This window comes from Phallusia mammillata, chromosome 5, assembly GCF_965637545.1.
Source record: "Phallusia mammillata chromosome 5, kaPhaMamm4.hap1.1, whole genome shotgun sequence".
NCBI classification, from domain to species: Eukaryota; Metazoa; Chordata; class Ascidiacea; order Phlebobranchia; family Ascidiidae; genus Phallusia; species Phallusia mammillata.
The window spans coordinates 6,212,950-6,230,285 of NC_137256.1; the positions used below are offsets into that span (position 1 = coordinate 6,212,950).

The window sequence follows — 17,336 nt, forward strand, 5'->3', positions numbered from 1 at the left end:
TCCCACCGCAGACTAGATTTTTCTATCCTACGCATTGCACACATGGCAATGTTTGCTGACCGGCAGATTCGTATAAAGCCTGTATTCAGCAAAAAAATCGGATCGCTGTTGTGAATAAACGCTTCAGGGCTAATCTCATGTGAATTTATGATCATCTTAACTAACCTCTATTGTAATAGTCTACTATAACCGTTGTGAAATCTTCTAGATATCAACTTCTAATGTCAACTTTTGTATTCATTAGGAATGTGCCGGTGAACCACTGTTCATGTTGTACCGAGCCATCAAGCAGCAGGTCGACAAGGGGCCAGTTGACATGTTCACCAATGAAGCGCGTTATTCACTCAGCGAAGATAAACTGCTGCGTCAGACCGTCGAGCATGAAGTCATCGTAAGTTGTTTGTACTTCTTTCATTTCTAAGCTAGACATTTTCTCTAGCCAAAATATATGTTACCGTACATATTATATTGATATTATAGAGTTGTAAGTCAAGGCTTTTTAGGGCGTGTTCGGGCTTGAGTTGGAATGAAACAGACTTGATTCACGCCTGATTTCACACTAGCCATCATTTGTGTCGCCAATTTTGATCAACTATTGGGCCTAATAGGACTTTTTAAATAATGCAATCGGATCCGGGACGGGTTTTAGTAGTTTCGGGTTTGATCCAATCACATCTCTGTTGCCTTCAAAACAAGAAACACAAGCCTTACAAGTTTTTGTCGTACAACGTTTAGTTTTTCATGTTTTCCACTATCAATTTTGTAGTCAATTTGACAAAAAAAGTTTCAAGCTATGTACATGCGTATTTCTAGCTACGTGCATGCCTATATTGATGTGTTTCACACAGCCTTACATCCTATAGATCTTCATGCATTCATCAAGCCGGTAATAACTTTCAGACCAAATTCAGGCTCTAGTTCTTGCCTATTTCGGTATTAAACACATGCATCTAGCTCTCATCTCCCATAAGTAATATCAGTCGCCCTATTAACTCTTTGTTCATTTTTCACACAGACACTCCGCGTGACGAACTACATGAGCGATCACGACCAGTTCGAATTCGCAGTCAAAGTTCTCAGCTGTGACTCGGTTTCCCAAGTCAAACGCAAAGTGCTGGACGTCGCATACATGCATGTGCACTACTCTATGCGACCACAGCCTGAACACGTTGACCTTGGTATGAGTTTTCTTACTGGTAGAAACATTATACGCGCTCCCTGATTAATGAAAGCGTCTAATGCAGTGGTTCTTAACATTTTTGTAATGGTCACCCCTGAGAACAACCATATAATTTTTATTTACCACCTTTAAAAAAAGTTGTTTAAAATACGTCTTTTGAAATAGGTATGTTTGTCGTATGTCGTTAATGTGTTGGCATATCATCCTCCTCGGACAAAAAAAGGAAAATAAATGTCTGGAAAGGGTTAATAGTACTGTTTTTATAACATGGCTAGGGGTAACATCGATTTAAAACCAAACATTGGGAATAGATTAGGAGTTCTCTGTCCAAAAATAAACAAATTTACCGGGGAAAAAGTGATGCCACGAAGTTATAAGGCCAAAAATAAAGCCGATTCTCTTGCAAACTAAATACAAATCATGACAAAAGACACAGAATGGCTGTCCTGTACATGATTCAAAGTGACATCGTTTAACTGAGTATTTTCTATGTGACAGAATGGCGAAGGCCCGGTCCACTAGGTCCCTTCATTTTACGAGACGAGGACACCACAAACGAAACGGACGAGGATGGAAAGCTCGTTAACACTCTTAAACATTACTCGGTGCGTTCCTATGCTAATGAGTGGTGACTTGCTAAAATGTTCTTACTCTGCTGATTATATAATAGATATGCAAAGTTGCAAATCCTAATATCCAAAAGTTTATTGGAAAAACTCTAGCTTGATACGAAAAAATAGATCTGTTTCGGATCAACCGCAGTCTAAACAAAAATACATTTTTTTAAGTTTCTCTTAAAGGTATTTAGCCAAATGGTGGTTAAAAATGAATGCCAGCAGTATAGTGAGCGATCTTAACTTTTTTCGTGAACACTCCAACCCTATAAAGATTATAAACGGCGTACGTTGTGTTACCATGGTAGTCTATCTTTTATCAACGAGCGTGCTTTTCTTTATAGGTTGAGGATGGGTCTCAGGTGGCTGTTATTCCGCGTCAAGGCAGCTCAGTGCTCAATTACTCAGCAATGTCGACCAACTCGAAGGCGAGCGGCCACAGACACAACGGTAGCGGGAGCAGGTATAAATAATTCATTACATTTTCAGTCGCATGTGCTTAGTTGATTAAACAACGCTAAAGTACGTTGCCTTCATTACTGTTGTACATTTCTAAACCTAAGTGTTTTTAAACGCAAAATATTAGGTCTGGCTTTTGACACACCCTAGCCAGTTTGTTTCCAACTGAAGTGGTTTTGGGCCCTCTTCACATAAGCTCCTGTAATAACCTTATAGGAGTATTGGGCCTTACCTTAACCCACTAATTGTGCCTTACAATATTTTGCACTTCGTTATTTCAACTTCTTGCGAATATTTCCAATTAGATGTTTGTTCAGATCTATGTAGTTCCCTTGTCGACCTGCTGCTTGACGACTTTTTGGTAGAACTACTGACATAAGAACTCACAACAGACGTACTTTGCTAAATACTGATAGATGGCGTAAAGAGCATAGATCTTTAAGTGAACAGTGAAACAGGAATAGGGTTAGGAACTGAGTTTTTATGGTGGATTTTTGTTAGTATGGGCCCCCTTTCCTGAAAATCTATCGGTATTTAGAAAACTTTGTCTGCTAATGTGAGTTCTTACGTTAATAGAATTCCGATTTTTTTAACCAAACGAAAAAATATATAAATATCAATGTGAAGTGAACCTAATATCATTGACTCGGTAGGCTAGGAAATGTATTATAGTACTTTCTATTGAATGAACGTACTGTTTATCCTAACCTAACAATTATATTGCAGGCTTTTTAATTCCATGGAGGGCAGCAACACGAGTCTGCCACGATACAAGCAAACTAGTCGGTCTGGGACACCAACATTGCTCTCAGAAGGAAAGCTGTATCATTTGGTAAGTAATCGCATAGAAATGAGCCTTATTTTCTCCGCTTGCCATCTGTCCTAACCCTTGCTTTGTATTATTCCGACAGGTGAAGCAAAATGACCAGGACCAGCGCGAAGGAAATGATCGTGGAAACAAAATGGTTTCCGAAATTTATCTTACAAGACTTCTAACCACAAAGGTAGTATATGTGGACTCAAAGTGGCTTTTATGAGAGTTCTTTGGACCATAAGTAAAAGGAAATTATCTAGGGTCGTTGTTCAATTTTATTGTTAATTAAGGACCAATGCAACGTGATTGCAAACAGATTTGAACAACAATTAACGAACTTATTTGAAACGTAATGGATTGTATTGTAACTTTTACAGGTTTTTGATACATTCTACCCTAATTGTTTTTCAACAAAATATGTCTTGATAATACCATCGCGAACACCTTGGAATTTTTCCTAATTTGTTTTTACTGGCTAATTTGTAATTTGTATCTATTACTGGCTAATTGTAACGTTTCATATATTTGCCACAATATTTCATATTTTGCCCTATTTTAACGTGCTGTAACGACTTCAAGCTCTATTTTTCTTTTTCCCAGGGCACCATTCAGAAATTCGTCGACGATCTTTTCGAGACGATTTTCAGTGTAACGCAACGTGGTCATGCTTTACCGCTCGCCGTCAAGCACATGTTCGATTTTCTCGATCACCAAGCTGACATCCACGATATCACAGATCCAGAGATTGTTCATACGTGGAAGAGTAACTGGTAGGTTCGACCGGGTTATGAGTTACCTGTGTAATGACTTAATCCAGTGCTTCTTAACCAATGACACATGTACCAAAGCAGTTTTCATAACATAGGGTCACAAACTCATTTTTAGGCATATTTGTGAAAATGTGCGGTTTGCAATGTTGTGGAATAACAGTTTTACTGCGACACAGCCAAGTCCATAAAAAGGCTGTTAATTTCACTTCAGAATTTTTAATAAACCGTTGATATTCTGCACATACTGGTTTACAGTACATTTTCAGTTTTGGCTTTTTAATGGTGCCATGCGAATGATTATGCAAATATTTTGTCCATTGTTTCAGCTTAAAAACATCTCGTTTTAGTGAATCAATAGACATGTTAATAATGGGGGTGGGCTAACCCAACTTTGTGCAAGAAATATCAAGTCCTAGCGCTTCTCTTAATACAAGGTTATGCTACCGGCCCTTTCTAGAAAACCGCCGCTGCAGGCAAAATATTTCGTAGAAACAGCACGACGACAATGGCGGACGCACTATTCTACATGGGTTTTGCTACCACAGGACTGTAAGCGGGCCTGAAAAGGGCCCAAACCTGAAAGTACAAGCTTGAAACCGGGACCAAGCCTTTATTTTTTAACAAAGCCCACAAACAATAGATCTGTATGTAAGTGAGATTGTGGCACAAATGGTACCAATTATGATATCGGGCCCGAACCTTTTATATTGACTTGAGCCCGAACCCGGCCCGACTTACAACGCTAAGCAACAAAACAACATATTTGCAAAGATTTTTAAAAGATTTACTTTTTTACAGTTTACCGCTACGATTTTGGGTGAACATGATCAAGAATCCAGAGTTCGTATTTGACATCCACAAATCAGCGATCGTTGACTGTTACTTGTCCGTCATCGCTCAAGCCTTTATGGATTCCTGCTCAACTGCCGAATATAAATATGGAAAGGACTCTCCTTCCAATAAGCTCCTCTACGCCAAAGATATTCCAAACTACAGGCGCTGGGTGAAATCGTAAGTTTGTTAGTAGTTTTTTGCTGCAATCTGTCTTAGCATTTTTATCACCATTTTATGACATGTTTATGTATTTTGTGCAGATATTACTCGGACATTACAGAAATGCCAAGGCTTAATCCGAAAAACATGGCCGCTTTTCTGAAAGAAGAATCATACGTAAGTTTAAAGTAAATTTTCCTGTCGCAATTGAAGAAAAAACTGCATTTGAAAAAAACAGGCTTCTTGAGACGGTTAACAAAATTTTAGCCTTCAAAATTTCAACAACACTAAAAAAGCAAACCCTTAATGTTTTCCATGTGTTGCTGTTTTTAACCAAATTGGCCAGAGTCGCCTTAAACGTAAAAAGTCAGTCGACAAAGGTATTACATGAGTACAAATTTAAAACACTGATTCAACAACACTGAGAAAATCAGCCGTTTTATTAACCAAACCTTTTACCGTTTCTAACATGTTTCGATTTAATTTAAACAGGCACATTCGGGTGACTTCAATACCGTCGCCGCCCTACAGCAGCTGTACGGATATGTTCAAAGGTACTACGACCAAATTCTAGAGTCTCTTATGAACGAACCAGAGGCCATACGTCAAAAGCTCCCAGAAAGGCTCGAAGGCATTTGCCTACCAAGCAACGGGGCCTCCTGAACAAATGACACCAGCCACGTTATAAAGTGACGGCTGCCTACGTCCCATGATGGAAGAAGATTTGTCGAAGGGGGGCGCCCGAGAGGTGTTACGCAAGCTACGTTCTAAGCCCATTGTTTCTTTCGGTTTTTTTTCTGCGCAGGTGTCGTAAGTTCTTTAACGCATTGTTGTAACTTTTAACCCTGTGATGATTTGTCAATTCACCCGCAAGCTTACTGCCTTATGTGTTCTGTCGAACATGTGTAAAACGTGTTATAACAAACATATTACCATACACCGCCGTTTACAGGCAGCAATGCCTTGCATGTTGGCTGCCAAGCGTGTAAGGTAGTCATTTTACCCTCTAGTCTAGATTAATTCTTCTAATCGTGTAATGTGGAGCTTTAATCATCTTTCGCATTTTTTGTCTATCTATGCCCTACGACGTCCGGTTATTTTATCATCGTGTTTCATGTTCTTTTTTACGGATGCGACCGTTTTGTCTGTGGGCCACTTACACAATAAATTAGGTGCTCATTTTTTTCGATCGTCAGTGCCAATGGCCACACGAGGCGCTAGACCAACCCGTCGCGAATCTATGCCATAATTTTTAATTTTCTGCTTCCAATGTTTGATTTTTAGTCACTACATATTTTTACGCCTATTGTTGTGATCCAAATGACTCCTTTTAAGTTTTTCATGCTTGATTATTGTGAATACAACTTGTAAACCGATTTGGAGCACCAAGAAGGCGTATGGTAGATTAACTAGGTGCTAAAAAAATGTCTGGCAAATTGTAGGCAACGAAGAACTTGTTTAGCGACTTAAGAAAAGTGGAGCTATTTTATCGATGTAGGCTACCCATATTTAAAACTTTACTTGAATATTTGTAAATAACTGTAAATAATTAGCATAGCAGCAAAAATGCACATATATGCTTCATTAAAATCTTGCAAACGGTAACTTCCTCAAATCTGTCTGACTGCCACATTTCCTTGTACGGTAGTTAGTTTGCAGCTGACGTACGAGACAGCCAACATGCAAAGTTGTTCGTTAAATGATTCATTCCGACTAGTTTACAGAAAAAAATCCTCGGTTACCTATCGATTTTGGTAGTTTATTATTATAAATAATTATGAAACTAACGCAGTGTCTATTTTAACTTGATTAAAAGTGCCGATGCAGGAGAAACTCACAGACATTTTAAACAAATTAAATCGATTTGTCAGCTGCGTTGCGTCAATCAGTGTGAATTACCTTCGCACTGAATGTTTTCCATTTTACTGCTTCTAAATTAATGATTAATCAGAAGGTGTTTGTTATTTCAAGCCTGGCATTGTTATTGAATGCGTGGTTTTACTTCCTTTCCGTGGTGTGTTATGGACTACTGTGAGTTGTATTATGTGACAAAGATACTTGTGTTCGGTATATTTGAATGTAACATCTAACATGCTTAGTGCTTTCAGTTGTTAAAGTTTTTTAACAGCTGTGTCAGTTTGACTTTTAAGTTATTTGTTTCTTGAAATAAAATAACACAGGCTTGGAAACGTTTATTTCCTGGTTAGAATCAGTTAGTTGTCTTATGTAGAACAAATATGTTTTGCTTATGAAAGCGTTTTCAGAATTTTATATGAATAAGAGTATAAGACACTGAAGAAGCTTTCATAAGTGAAAAATATTTGTTCCATATACCATAGCTAACTGATTTAAACCTGTAAATAAATGTTTCCAAACTTATGTTATATGGCATAAAAGGTGAAAATTGTAACAAGAATGTTAAAAGAATCGGGAAAAATTCCCTGTATTAACATACTATAATTTAAATGTAGCAATGCCGTTTAAATGTGTTCCTTGTTAACGTTTATTGTTTCTTAACAGACAATTTAGCATTTTTGATTTTAAATTTGTAAAATAAAGGTTGTTGTATGGATGCAAAAATGGCAAATGCCAAGTTTCCTAATCTGCATCCCCATTATGAACCAACAGAACCAGACAGTCCTACAAATCAGTGTGTTATGACACAAAATGGGGACTCGAGACAATACACCTCCCAAGTACATGACACTCGAGTTTTAACTGGACTAAATGAACTGAGGAAACAAGCGTCACTTTGCGATGTACATCTACTTGTTGAAGAACAAAAGTTCGGAGCTCACCGCGCTGTACTTGCTTCATGTAGCCCATATTTCAGATCTATGTTTACTTCAGAAATGAAAGAAAGTCACCAAGATGTCATTGAACTAAAGGGTTTTAGTGCTATCGGAATGCAGGCTGTACTGGACTTTATATACACATCATCTGTAAACCTGAATGTTCAAAACATGCAAGACATACTTTTTGCCGCAAACCATTTACAGATTCTCTCAGTTGTCAAGTTCTGTTGTGAATTCTTGCAGTCAGAGATATCCACTCAAAACTGTGCAGATATCAGCAAAATAGCAAAGTTTTTCAACTTGACGGAGGTAGAGGACTGTGTGCGTGCATTTATTCTCTCACATTTTACACAATTTGTCAAAACTGATGAGTTTTTAAGGCTTTCCGAAACTGACATATGTGCCTTGTTGGAGAGCAATGACATTTGTGGACATTCAGAGCTCGAACTATTCGAAGCTGCTAACCGTTGGCTGGCACATGATCAGTCCAGATTGGCCATGGTGTTTCGTATCATGCAACATATCCGTTTTCCCTTAATTTCTCCAGAAGATCTTGATGAAAAAGTACAGACTGTACATTTCATGCAGAATGACCCAGAATGCATGAAACTTCTGTTGGAAGCGACGAAATATCACATGCTACCCCATAAAAAGCCACTGATGCAATCACCTAGCTTTCAAGTGCGCTCAGTAATGCCTTGCTTGGTTGCCATCGGTGGAAAGGAGTCAACCAATCATGTTTCAAGAGAAGTTCAATTGTTTAACAAGGAAGCCAACCTCTGGTTGCATTTGGGTGAAATGGATCTACCAGCATATTGCCACTGTGTTGCTGTACTCAATGATTTTCTGTTTGTAGTCGGCGGTCAAGAAATGTTTGACAACAATGGAAGCACTGCAATGTCGAATGTGTACAGGTATGACCCGAGGTTCAATCGCTGGAAGAAAATGAGCAACATGTTGGAAACTAGGACGGATTTTCATGTCAGTGCTATTGATGGGTATCTGTATGCGATAGCTGGCCGCAATCACACTGGCCCGCTAAGCTCTGCTGAGAGATATAGGGTGGATCGTGATAAATGGGAACCAGTAGTTGATCTACCACATTCAGTTTGTGCTCATTCCGGTGCACCATGTGGTGGGAAAATGTATATTGCTGGTGGTTTTGCATCTGATGGATTTCAGAGGGAAGTTTATTGTTACCATCCAAAAGAAGACAAATGGGAGCCAAAACCAAGGCTAAAGACAGAACGAGGCCTGCACTGCATGGTTGATTTTGAGGACAAACTCTACTGCATTGGTGGCAACAACAAAACCAACGGAGCAAGAAGAGATGTTCTGACAACCGAAATGTTCAACATCAAAACTGAACAGTGGACTGAGGTAGCACCACTCTTTGCTGGTCAGAGTGAAGCTGGTGCAGCTGTAGTGGGTGGAAAAATATATGTTGTTGGTGGTCATACTTGGAGAGAACGTAAAGATGTTCGTACTGTTGCCTGCTATGACCCAAATAGAGATGTCTGGGAAAAGGCCACTGACTTTCCAGAGCCCTTGACCAGTGTGTCATGCTGTGCACTCCGTATACCTGGCACTCTGCTTGCAGAACTACCACCACAACAGCCTCGAAGGTTAAATAACAGCAATGAAAACATGCAACAAGATGAAGATGTGGACATGAGTTAAAGGTGTAAAGTATTCTCTTTTTTCAAAATTTTGTATTATATTACTTCATATGTGCAAAAATGCCTGGTTGTGTTTTAGCTTGGAAAAAATATTCGAAAGTGCTTCTATTTTACTTTTAAAAGACTGTAACGTTAGGATTTCTTATCTTGTCTAGCAACAAACTTTTTGGATGAAATAAAAGTTGATTTTCTCGTTATTAACAACTGTAATATTTATAGATCATTAAATGGTCATTAGAAGACCTTTAAACATACATTGTTTGAAAATTACATCCACTGTTAATAATCTTGAGTTGAATGAAAAAGATATGTTTCTTTGAAGTATGTAGCTGTTATAATATTTCTTTCTTTTTTCCATTTCTTTTCTCTGCTGTTTTTTCATTCAATATATGTATTTCCATTTTTCTTTGTTGATTATGTTTACCTTGTGTGGTCTTGTTCCTTATAATAAATGGAGAGATTATTTTATCTGTTGTGTTTGCGGGCAATAACTAACTTGGTGATGGTTAAAATTAAAACAATTACTTCTGCTAATGTTTCTTTTTTTCCATATTTAGTTGGCATCATTTGTTAGCTGTAGGAAAATCTGAAAATTCAAAACTGAACACATGACAAATAATGGTTTTCCAAGGCAAAAGTCTCAGAAAATTCAAAACTGAACACATGACAATTGATGACTGAACACAAGACAAGCTTTCCCAAGGCAAACGTCTACATCGAGTTGAAAAGGTCCATGCAGGGTAAATGTATAGCCCATTGCTTTGTGTGAACCCCTGCCAAGTGGTCTAAAAGTCACCACAAAAGTGGGCATAAATTTGGCTAGACGACATTCTTTTGGCCCAAGTCTATTCTCCATAAATAGAGCGACAGCACGAAATGGCGAGACGTCTGCTTTTGCTTTACTCCAGCAAGATGATGGGTCGTAAAAGGCCACCTGCTAATGGGTTCCGGCGTGATGCCGTAGTGTGAAGTTTAGTTTGAAGGGGAACAGACCAACGTCCAGGCAGTTCTTTAAGTACAGTATCAGAGCTGTGTTTTTAAGCGGCAACGAAGGCCGTGTTTTCTTGACATGGATTTCTGTTGGTTGCTGGTTTTGACTATTTCTGGTTGTGTAATCTCCGCTGAAGGGCAAGACGCGACAGGCAGGTACCGTACGCACAGTGACTGTTTAATGTTGTGATAAAATTGGATTTATGGAGATTATAGTTTATGGTACATTGATTTTATTCAGTCAGGTTTAGCATAAATTTCCCATTTCTCGGCAGGGCCTACTGTAAATATTAAGAATGTGGTATTTGTATTTTCTAACCAAACAAAATAAACTTGTCTCAATTTCAACTGTTTTCCTTTTCAACAGTGTCTATCGTGGATGTAACCACACAATACGGGAAGGACAAGGGATCATTTTATCACCAAATTTTCCGAACCCGTACGATGCTAATAGCAACTGCCAGTGGCAAATTACGGTGGAAAATGACCGCTCAATTTTTTTGACTTTCAAGTACGTTCAACTCAAAGCACAAAAGTGTAATTTAAAGTGTATAATTACGTTTGAAACGTGATTATTGCTTCCGTTCGTAGCAATTTAAACAGTAAAATAACTGGTTTTATAGCTTTGCGCGTCATAAATTTCTAGCCATCGGTGTGGTCCAGAGTTGTTAGTCGGGCCAGGCTTTTGGGGCTTGAGTTTCTTTAAAAAAACGGGCTTGATTCGGGCCTGACTTTACACTCCTGACGCAATGCCAAACCGCCCTAAACCGCCTTGTTCAAGACCAATTGTCTATAATTGTCCATTGTGGTTGTTTTTGTCTTTCCTGAGGCTACAATGTATAGGCCTGTCAATCAAACTTTTGGGCCTAAACGGGCTTCTCAAAAACGATTCGGGCTCGAGCAGAGTTTTCAGGCCCGTTTACAACTCTGGTATGGTCGTAGTATTGTTGAATAGATGTTCTTTCAAATGCAAACCACGGCTTTGAGTTTTTACATGTCGTATGTCTACTACACAACTGTGTTTCAATTAGAACATAAACTTTTAATTTGATATTTTTTTAGACATTTTAACATTGAATCGAGTCTAAAATGTGGGTACGACAGTCTTTCGGTATACAATGGTCCCACTACGTCGCATCCAATGCTTGGAAGGTTCTGCGGTGTTTTCAAGCCGAGCGACACGACAACAACATCAAATAGAATGCTTTTACGACTCAAGTCAGACGACAGTACTCAAAAATCGGGCTTTACAGCGATTTTCTTTTCTGTGGCGCCCGGCATTGCAAGTATGTGAAATAGGCTACAGAATTTAAATTTTTGAAAATGTTGACAGTATAGATTGCACACCGTTTCGACTAATAAGGTCTCATTGGTGCAGCTTGCGACAAGACGAAGGCCGCATTGGCTATTGTAGCCATCTTACGACACATGGCTTTTCGGTTTGTTACTTCCAACAAACTGAAAGCCATGCCTCACGAATTCTGTTCGAAACGAGTAGTTGCTGAGTGAATTATTGAGTGTGTTGGTATTGAGAAGTGACTTCACCTTTCATTTTAAACTTGTTCGTCTGAATTTTGAAGACAACCAACCGTGTATTGTTCTGAAGGCATGCAGATAGCATGATTCCCAAAAGTATCATAAATGCAAGCAATGAACTTTGTGTGCATTGAATTAACCGAAAAAATGGGCAAGTTTTGTATGTGTAAGTTACAACCGACCATAGCTTGAGTGCAAAAAAGGAACTTTTACAATTTTTAGCTATTTAAGTTAAAGTGTAAAAATGAAACTCAGGTAGTTTTTGGCGCAAAAAAGGAAATTTTCTTGTTCAGAATTAAAAGTAGGCTACATTAGCTTTCGGTGCTAGAAAAAGAACTTTTTCCATTTGTTGGCAGCACCCAACTCGTGTGGCGGTATAATGACTGGGAATGAGGGAAGCTTCCACAGTGTCAACTTCCCGAAATCTCCCTACCCCAACAGTATGACCTGTACTTGGCATTTGCGCACGGCACAAGATCGCACAATTCGGCTTTCCTTCAACAAACTTACCCTGGAGGAGTCAAAGGAATGTCAATACGACGCTGTTACTATAGTGGGAGGTTGGACTGATTCTGATGAAACCAGGTACAATTTTTTTCTCGCTAATTATAATTATCTTGATGAAGGAGACAAAAATTGCTTTGTCCAATTTTTTTTTACTTTTTCTGTCTAACGCTGTTTTTTTTCAAACGTTTGATCAAGAAAGGGTGCTTTAAATTTATTTAAATTTACGCATAGTAGTTATCCAAAGTTGATTCTCCCAAAGTGTTCACCCAAATGACCCAGCGGTTTACCCACAGGCCTTCCAAAATGAATGTTAATGTTCGGGCCCGCCTCGGGTCTGTATCTGATGCTATTGGACTTTACATGGCGCCCAACTTCGATTTGTTTCATGAGAAGATCTAGAACAGGGGTGGGGAACCTGCGTCCCGCCTGCCTTTGTAATGTGGCCCTGTCACTATTAAGTATACAACATAGCATAAAAATATGTGATAAACCTGTATGCCTTGTATGTTGCAAACATCAAGCATAAAAAATCGAAACTGGAGCGATGAAATATAAAACCACTAGTGTGCTTTGGGTATTTTTAGTTTTACACGGAATTTGAAAATAAATAAATATTTGGCCCGTTTGAAAATGTTGTGCAATACATGCGGCCCGCAGTACTCAGTATAGGTTCCCCACCCATGATCTAGAAAGCTGAAAGTATGAATCACTCGCTGAGTTTTCATTCGAACAAAAACGACTTGTATTCACATGTTATGTTGATAGGAGTTTCTTTTGCCTTATAATATATTTCATCTATTAGGTTGCCATTGATTAAGGCTGCCGGATTTGATAAGGCAACTGTGTTATAGGTTCCTTGGTCGCTATTGCAAGATCAACGAGGTGCCATCTTACATCGAGTCAAAAGGAAACGAGATGTTCGTTATATTTACGACAGACTCAAGCGGAAACGATGATGGTTTTTCGGCCGAATATACAACGCTCAGTGGTCGGCAAACGAGCTTAACTACCTCACCAACACGTAACATGAACTGTTTGGTTTTGCCTTAGGCTAACAATATTGCACAATATATTAGCTTGTAAAAGCTTTTTACGCTGGTAATAGTTTATTTTACGGGCTAATGGACAGTAATTTTTTTCATAGACAAGTTTAATCTTTTTGCACACTAGACATAATTAAATGCCGTTTATTTACAACATTTTTTATGCATGTGTTTTAAAGCGCGAATTCGAAAAAACCAACTGCCTTTAAATGTTGAAATGTAGGCGTAAATGTTTATTGAAATCATGAACATCAAATGCCTACATTTCAGTTTACCCACTCTGACAAAATATGGCTATTTTTGTGTACGATTAGAACAGGGATGCACAACCTTTTCGCCATGACGGCCGCATCGTATCAAAAGTCCCAATTTTACCAACGGCCGCCAAGTGTCTCCATATGTTTAATAAACATGTTCACGGCCGCATAGATGCCGCACGCGGCGGTACGGTCACACAGGCACCCCTGGATTAAAACTTGGCTCACAAATAAGTGCAGTTTTGCTGTTATCTTCTACTGTATGATAAAAAAAATTACAGCACAGTAAAATCTGACAACACATATTACGACAACTATAAATGATTGCCTCGGTAATAGCCAATAAATATTTTTCAGCAGTGCCGCAAAAACCGAAAGTAGGTGGTGCACCAACCAGTTCAGTTTGTCAACACACAACTGACCTAACTGCCGATCGTGACTCTTTTACCAGTCCTGGTTACAAGCGGACAGCCCAGTACCAATCCAATCTTCGCTGTTCCTGGCGCATTTTAACGCCAATAAATTCACGAATTACTCTCACTTTTACCAACTTTGAACTCGAACAACACGAAGGTTGCATATTTGACTACGTTGCCGTTTATGCTGGAAGGTAAGCTGTTTCTGAAATGGTTAAAAACATGGGGCGTTCCTCTGGAAGGAATACGTTAAGAAAGTATTAAAAAAGTTAGTTTTAATGTTATTTTTAAATAAAATCTCACCCCGACACAAGTAGCCCTAACCGTCCACATTTTCACACAATTTTGCTTTTAGTTACAAAACCGTTCATCGCAGGATATTTTGGGAAATTTTAGTTATTCTCGTTACAGACGAATACGTTAAAGCCTTGTCGTGGCCAGCATTGATCAAAAAATCGTCCGGTTAATTACTTAGTCCGGTAAATTGCATAAAAAACAGGCAAATTGGTTATGCGATTAACTGGATTCGTCTGTAATCTATGTTTATGTTTTCAAGTTGATATATCCGACTAGTAATTGATTTCGCAATACAATGAAGTAGTCTGTGTTTCTAGATAGGTTGAGTGAATGACACTGACAACACTACAATAAAAACTAACTTTAAATGCAGAAAAGAACATGGAACACCAATAGCAAGATATTGTGGGTCGATGGAAAACACCGTATTGGAATCTCAAACCAATGAATTGTTCATTGTGTTTGTCACCGATTCCGGCGGAAGTGCGGCCGGATTCCGGGCAGAATACCAGACGGAATTGTTAACCACAACAGGTCGGTCATTGCAGATGTATCATGATTTTTTTTCACGGGGTTCGAACCCTGGAAACAGCCGGGGACGAATCCCGATCAGGTCTTTTTTATGTCTGTAATGGGTCAGGCGCGCCGAACCATTCGGCCAAGTTTCTGCCCTGTCTAATGATTTTTAACACTTACGCATCCATTATAAGGCGCTACCGTCACCTATACTTGCCTAACAATAAGATTGTATAGCAGCTGTAACCGTGTTTCACCTTTGCCCACCAGTTGTGAGCGCGTGGTACTGAACACTGCATGGTACCGCTTGTGAGAAAATAAGCCCTAAAAAGGTATCTAAAACCAGACGTGTTCAATTACAAATCCTCACCCCAACCCAAATAACCCTTAGTGTTATAGTAATTTTATGAATCCGAAAAACCAGTGGTGTTTGGTACCACCGGTTGTATCCTACTTTCTTGTGCAGGATTTTGGACTTGATTGTTTGTGTTTTGTTACATTCCTATGATTTTCTGCTTCAGCTAAAAGGCTTAACCAGACCCAAAGCATACCACTCATACCAAACATCTATACCCAGACATATTTTGCATTTTTTGTGAAAATTGAATATTAGAAACTTTCTAGAAGGTCATTTGTAATGTTCACGTCAGTGCATGTATCCCAAACACATATAGGTTATGAAATTTCCGTAAGTGGGTAATCAAAGCAATAGTGACCACACACGAATCCTTTATTTTAACAGAGCTTACAACCACAACATCATCTGTACCAACTACTGTATTCCGGTCTACATCAGCCCTGACAACCACTCAGCCACCAGCTACCACCCCACAAGCTTCTATTTTTGTCACCTCGCAAGCATCTACGGTATCTTCTGGCTGTCCGATAGATTGCATTTCCAAGGACATGGCTGAAGCCGCCTGTACATCGTCACACGGTAAGTGTTTCGAATATGCGAGTAAGTGATAAGAACAAAATGAATGTATGCCCCAAATTCCAGAACATTCCATTCTTTTGTAAGTTTTTTTTTATGTACATTTATTTACTTGACCATCATTGAGTACTGACCTAACCACCATTAAAGTTTTTATACGATAAGCAAGGTATTTATTAAAGTATACTCATTCCTGCAGATGTTTATGTTTCTCATACTGATTGGACATCTAGAAAATATGTTTTAAGTCAATCAGATTCGAGGCATTGGTTTTCCAAATTTGTAGCAGGGTCCGTTAGTCTTCTATCAAACAACAAGCCTTCACACATTTATTTCTCCCTTAATTCCTGAAAAAAAAATCTTTTTAATGTCAATACGACATACAATAAACCACGGTTAAAACAGATTCGGTTAATCCGAGTATTCGCCTAATTCGGACAAAACTTGGGGTAGAAATGATTTGTAATGTGGTACTACTTAAACTAATCGAAATCGGTTAATGCTGATCTTCGTCTTATGCGGACACTTGTTTTGGTCCAAACTGGTCCGAAATGACCGAGGTTGATTCGTATTTCTTTTATTTTAAAGACAATGTTTGTTTTGCAGTGTTGCTGTTCAAATTGCTCAAAATCAAAGAATCCAGAACTGACCAATCTGCAAAGATTTTTGTTTCTCTGCTTAAAGTATTTAAGAAAGACAGCTTTACTTCGGGAAAACGTCGAGGAACTAGATTCTGGTTGGATGTACCATGTACATCGTGTTTACCGCCGCTTGCAAGGCGATCTAAGTACATATTAGCCGGTGATGCTCAGGGTGCAGTTGTGACTACAGATGATTTTATGGAAACCTTCCGTAAAAAATTAGTTCCTTTCATGAAAAAGGCGATTCGCCGCTGCCGTAGAGCGAGGCGTGGAACACGTCGAAGTCGTAGAAAAGGAAAAAAACGATCGGCGAAAAAGAACCAATAAGTTAATCCTGATCAGCGAGGGTAATTAAGATGTTGTTACCAAGAGCCTGAAAATAACGCAAAACTTCATGAGTATGTACTCTCGTGTGTTTAGTTCATAAAAGTGTACAGTTTTCTTTGTTTTCTTTTACAATAAAATTTGGCACAAAAAATTTGTTACTCTGCTCTGACATATGTAGGTGAGGAAAAACTAAAGTGTCAACTTTCAAAATGTTTAAGGGTATGCGATGGAAAGGTTCTTTTAACTTACCACATTCCTGCATGTTACCACCGGATAAGTCAGTTGTCGCAAAAAACCAGAGTAGGCAGTGTTTTTCACAAACTAGAGCGTTTTTATTAGATGGTATTATTTAATTTTGGTTCTATAATTTACAGAACCCTACTGTTCGCCTTCAATGTAACAATAGCTGTGGTCCTATAATAGGTCAGTAAGAATCAAATGTTAATTTTCCGGTCTGTTTGTGTTACCAAATTAGCATAAATTTACAGAAACCGCCTTTGCCATTGTGCTCGGCCGCCCAGCTGCTGTGTCCTCGAGCGCCACCTCATGTCTAAAAAGAGTTTGTTTG

The 17,336-nt window shown here is 38.8% G+C and overlaps 3 protein-coding genes across 4 annotated transcripts in view; all 3 read left to right on the forward strand.

Annotated features, from left to right (window-relative positions):
- Window positions 1-6,206, forward strand: part of LOC145229516 (plexin-A4-like) — a 28,233-nt gene extending 22,027 nt beyond the window's left edge. Inside the window, exons 24-33 of the mRNA XM_080094872.1 lie at window positions 245-391; window positions 1,016-1,178; window positions 1,679-1,785; window positions 2,139-2,257; window positions 2,980-3,085; window positions 3,165-3,257; window positions 3,668-3,837; window positions 4,636-4,848; window positions 4,932-5,007; window positions 5,323-6,206. Of these exons, the coding sequence (XP_079950998.1) occupies window positions 245-391; window positions 1,016-1,178; window positions 1,679-1,785; window positions 2,139-2,257; window positions 2,980-3,085; window positions 3,165-3,257; window positions 3,668-3,837; window positions 4,636-4,848; window positions 4,932-5,007; window positions 5,323-5,493 (1,365 nt within the window). The 3' untranslated portion in view covers window positions 5,494-6,206. The remainder of the gene's footprint in view (window positions 1-244; window positions 392-1,015; window positions 1,179-1,678; window positions 1,786-2,138; window positions 2,258-2,979; window positions 3,086-3,164; window positions 3,258-3,667; window positions 3,838-4,635; window positions 4,849-4,931; window positions 5,008-5,322) is intronic.
- Window positions 6,207-7,319: 1,113 nt separating this feature from the next.
- LOC145229517 (kelch-like protein 9) lies at window positions 7,320-9,861 on the forward strand. Its single transcript, XM_080094873.1, has one exon. It carries the CDS (start codon window positions 7,398-7,400, stop codon window positions 9,303-9,305), a length of 1,908 nt encoding a protein of 635 aa, XP_079950999.1. The 5' UTR covers window positions 7,320-7,397; the 3' UTR covers window positions 9,306-9,861.
- A 189-nt stretch (window positions 9,862-10,050) lies between these two features.
- On the forward strand, window positions 10,051-16,948 carry LOC145229518 (procollagen C-endopeptidase enhancer 1-like). Of its 2 annotated transcripts, none has more exons than XM_080094874.1 (9): window positions 10,051-10,450; window positions 10,662-10,805; window positions 11,357-11,580; window positions 12,187-12,415; window positions 13,189-13,358; window positions 13,995-14,247; window positions 14,724-14,884; window positions 15,609-15,803; window positions 16,407-16,948. In XM_080094874.1, the coding sequence occupies exons 1-9, from the start codon at window positions 10,374-10,376 to the stop codon at window positions 16,766-16,768; spliced, it is 1,815 nt and encodes a 604-aa protein (XP_079951000.1). In that variant the 5' UTR covers window positions 10,051-10,373; the 3' UTR covers window positions 16,769-16,948. The 2 variants fall into 2 exon arrangements, with proteins under 2 accessions (XP_079951000.1, XP_079951001.1); XM_080094875.1 differs by having other exon boundaries at window positions 13,998-14,247.
- The last annotated feature ends 388 nt before the right edge of the window (window positions 16,949-17,336 follow it).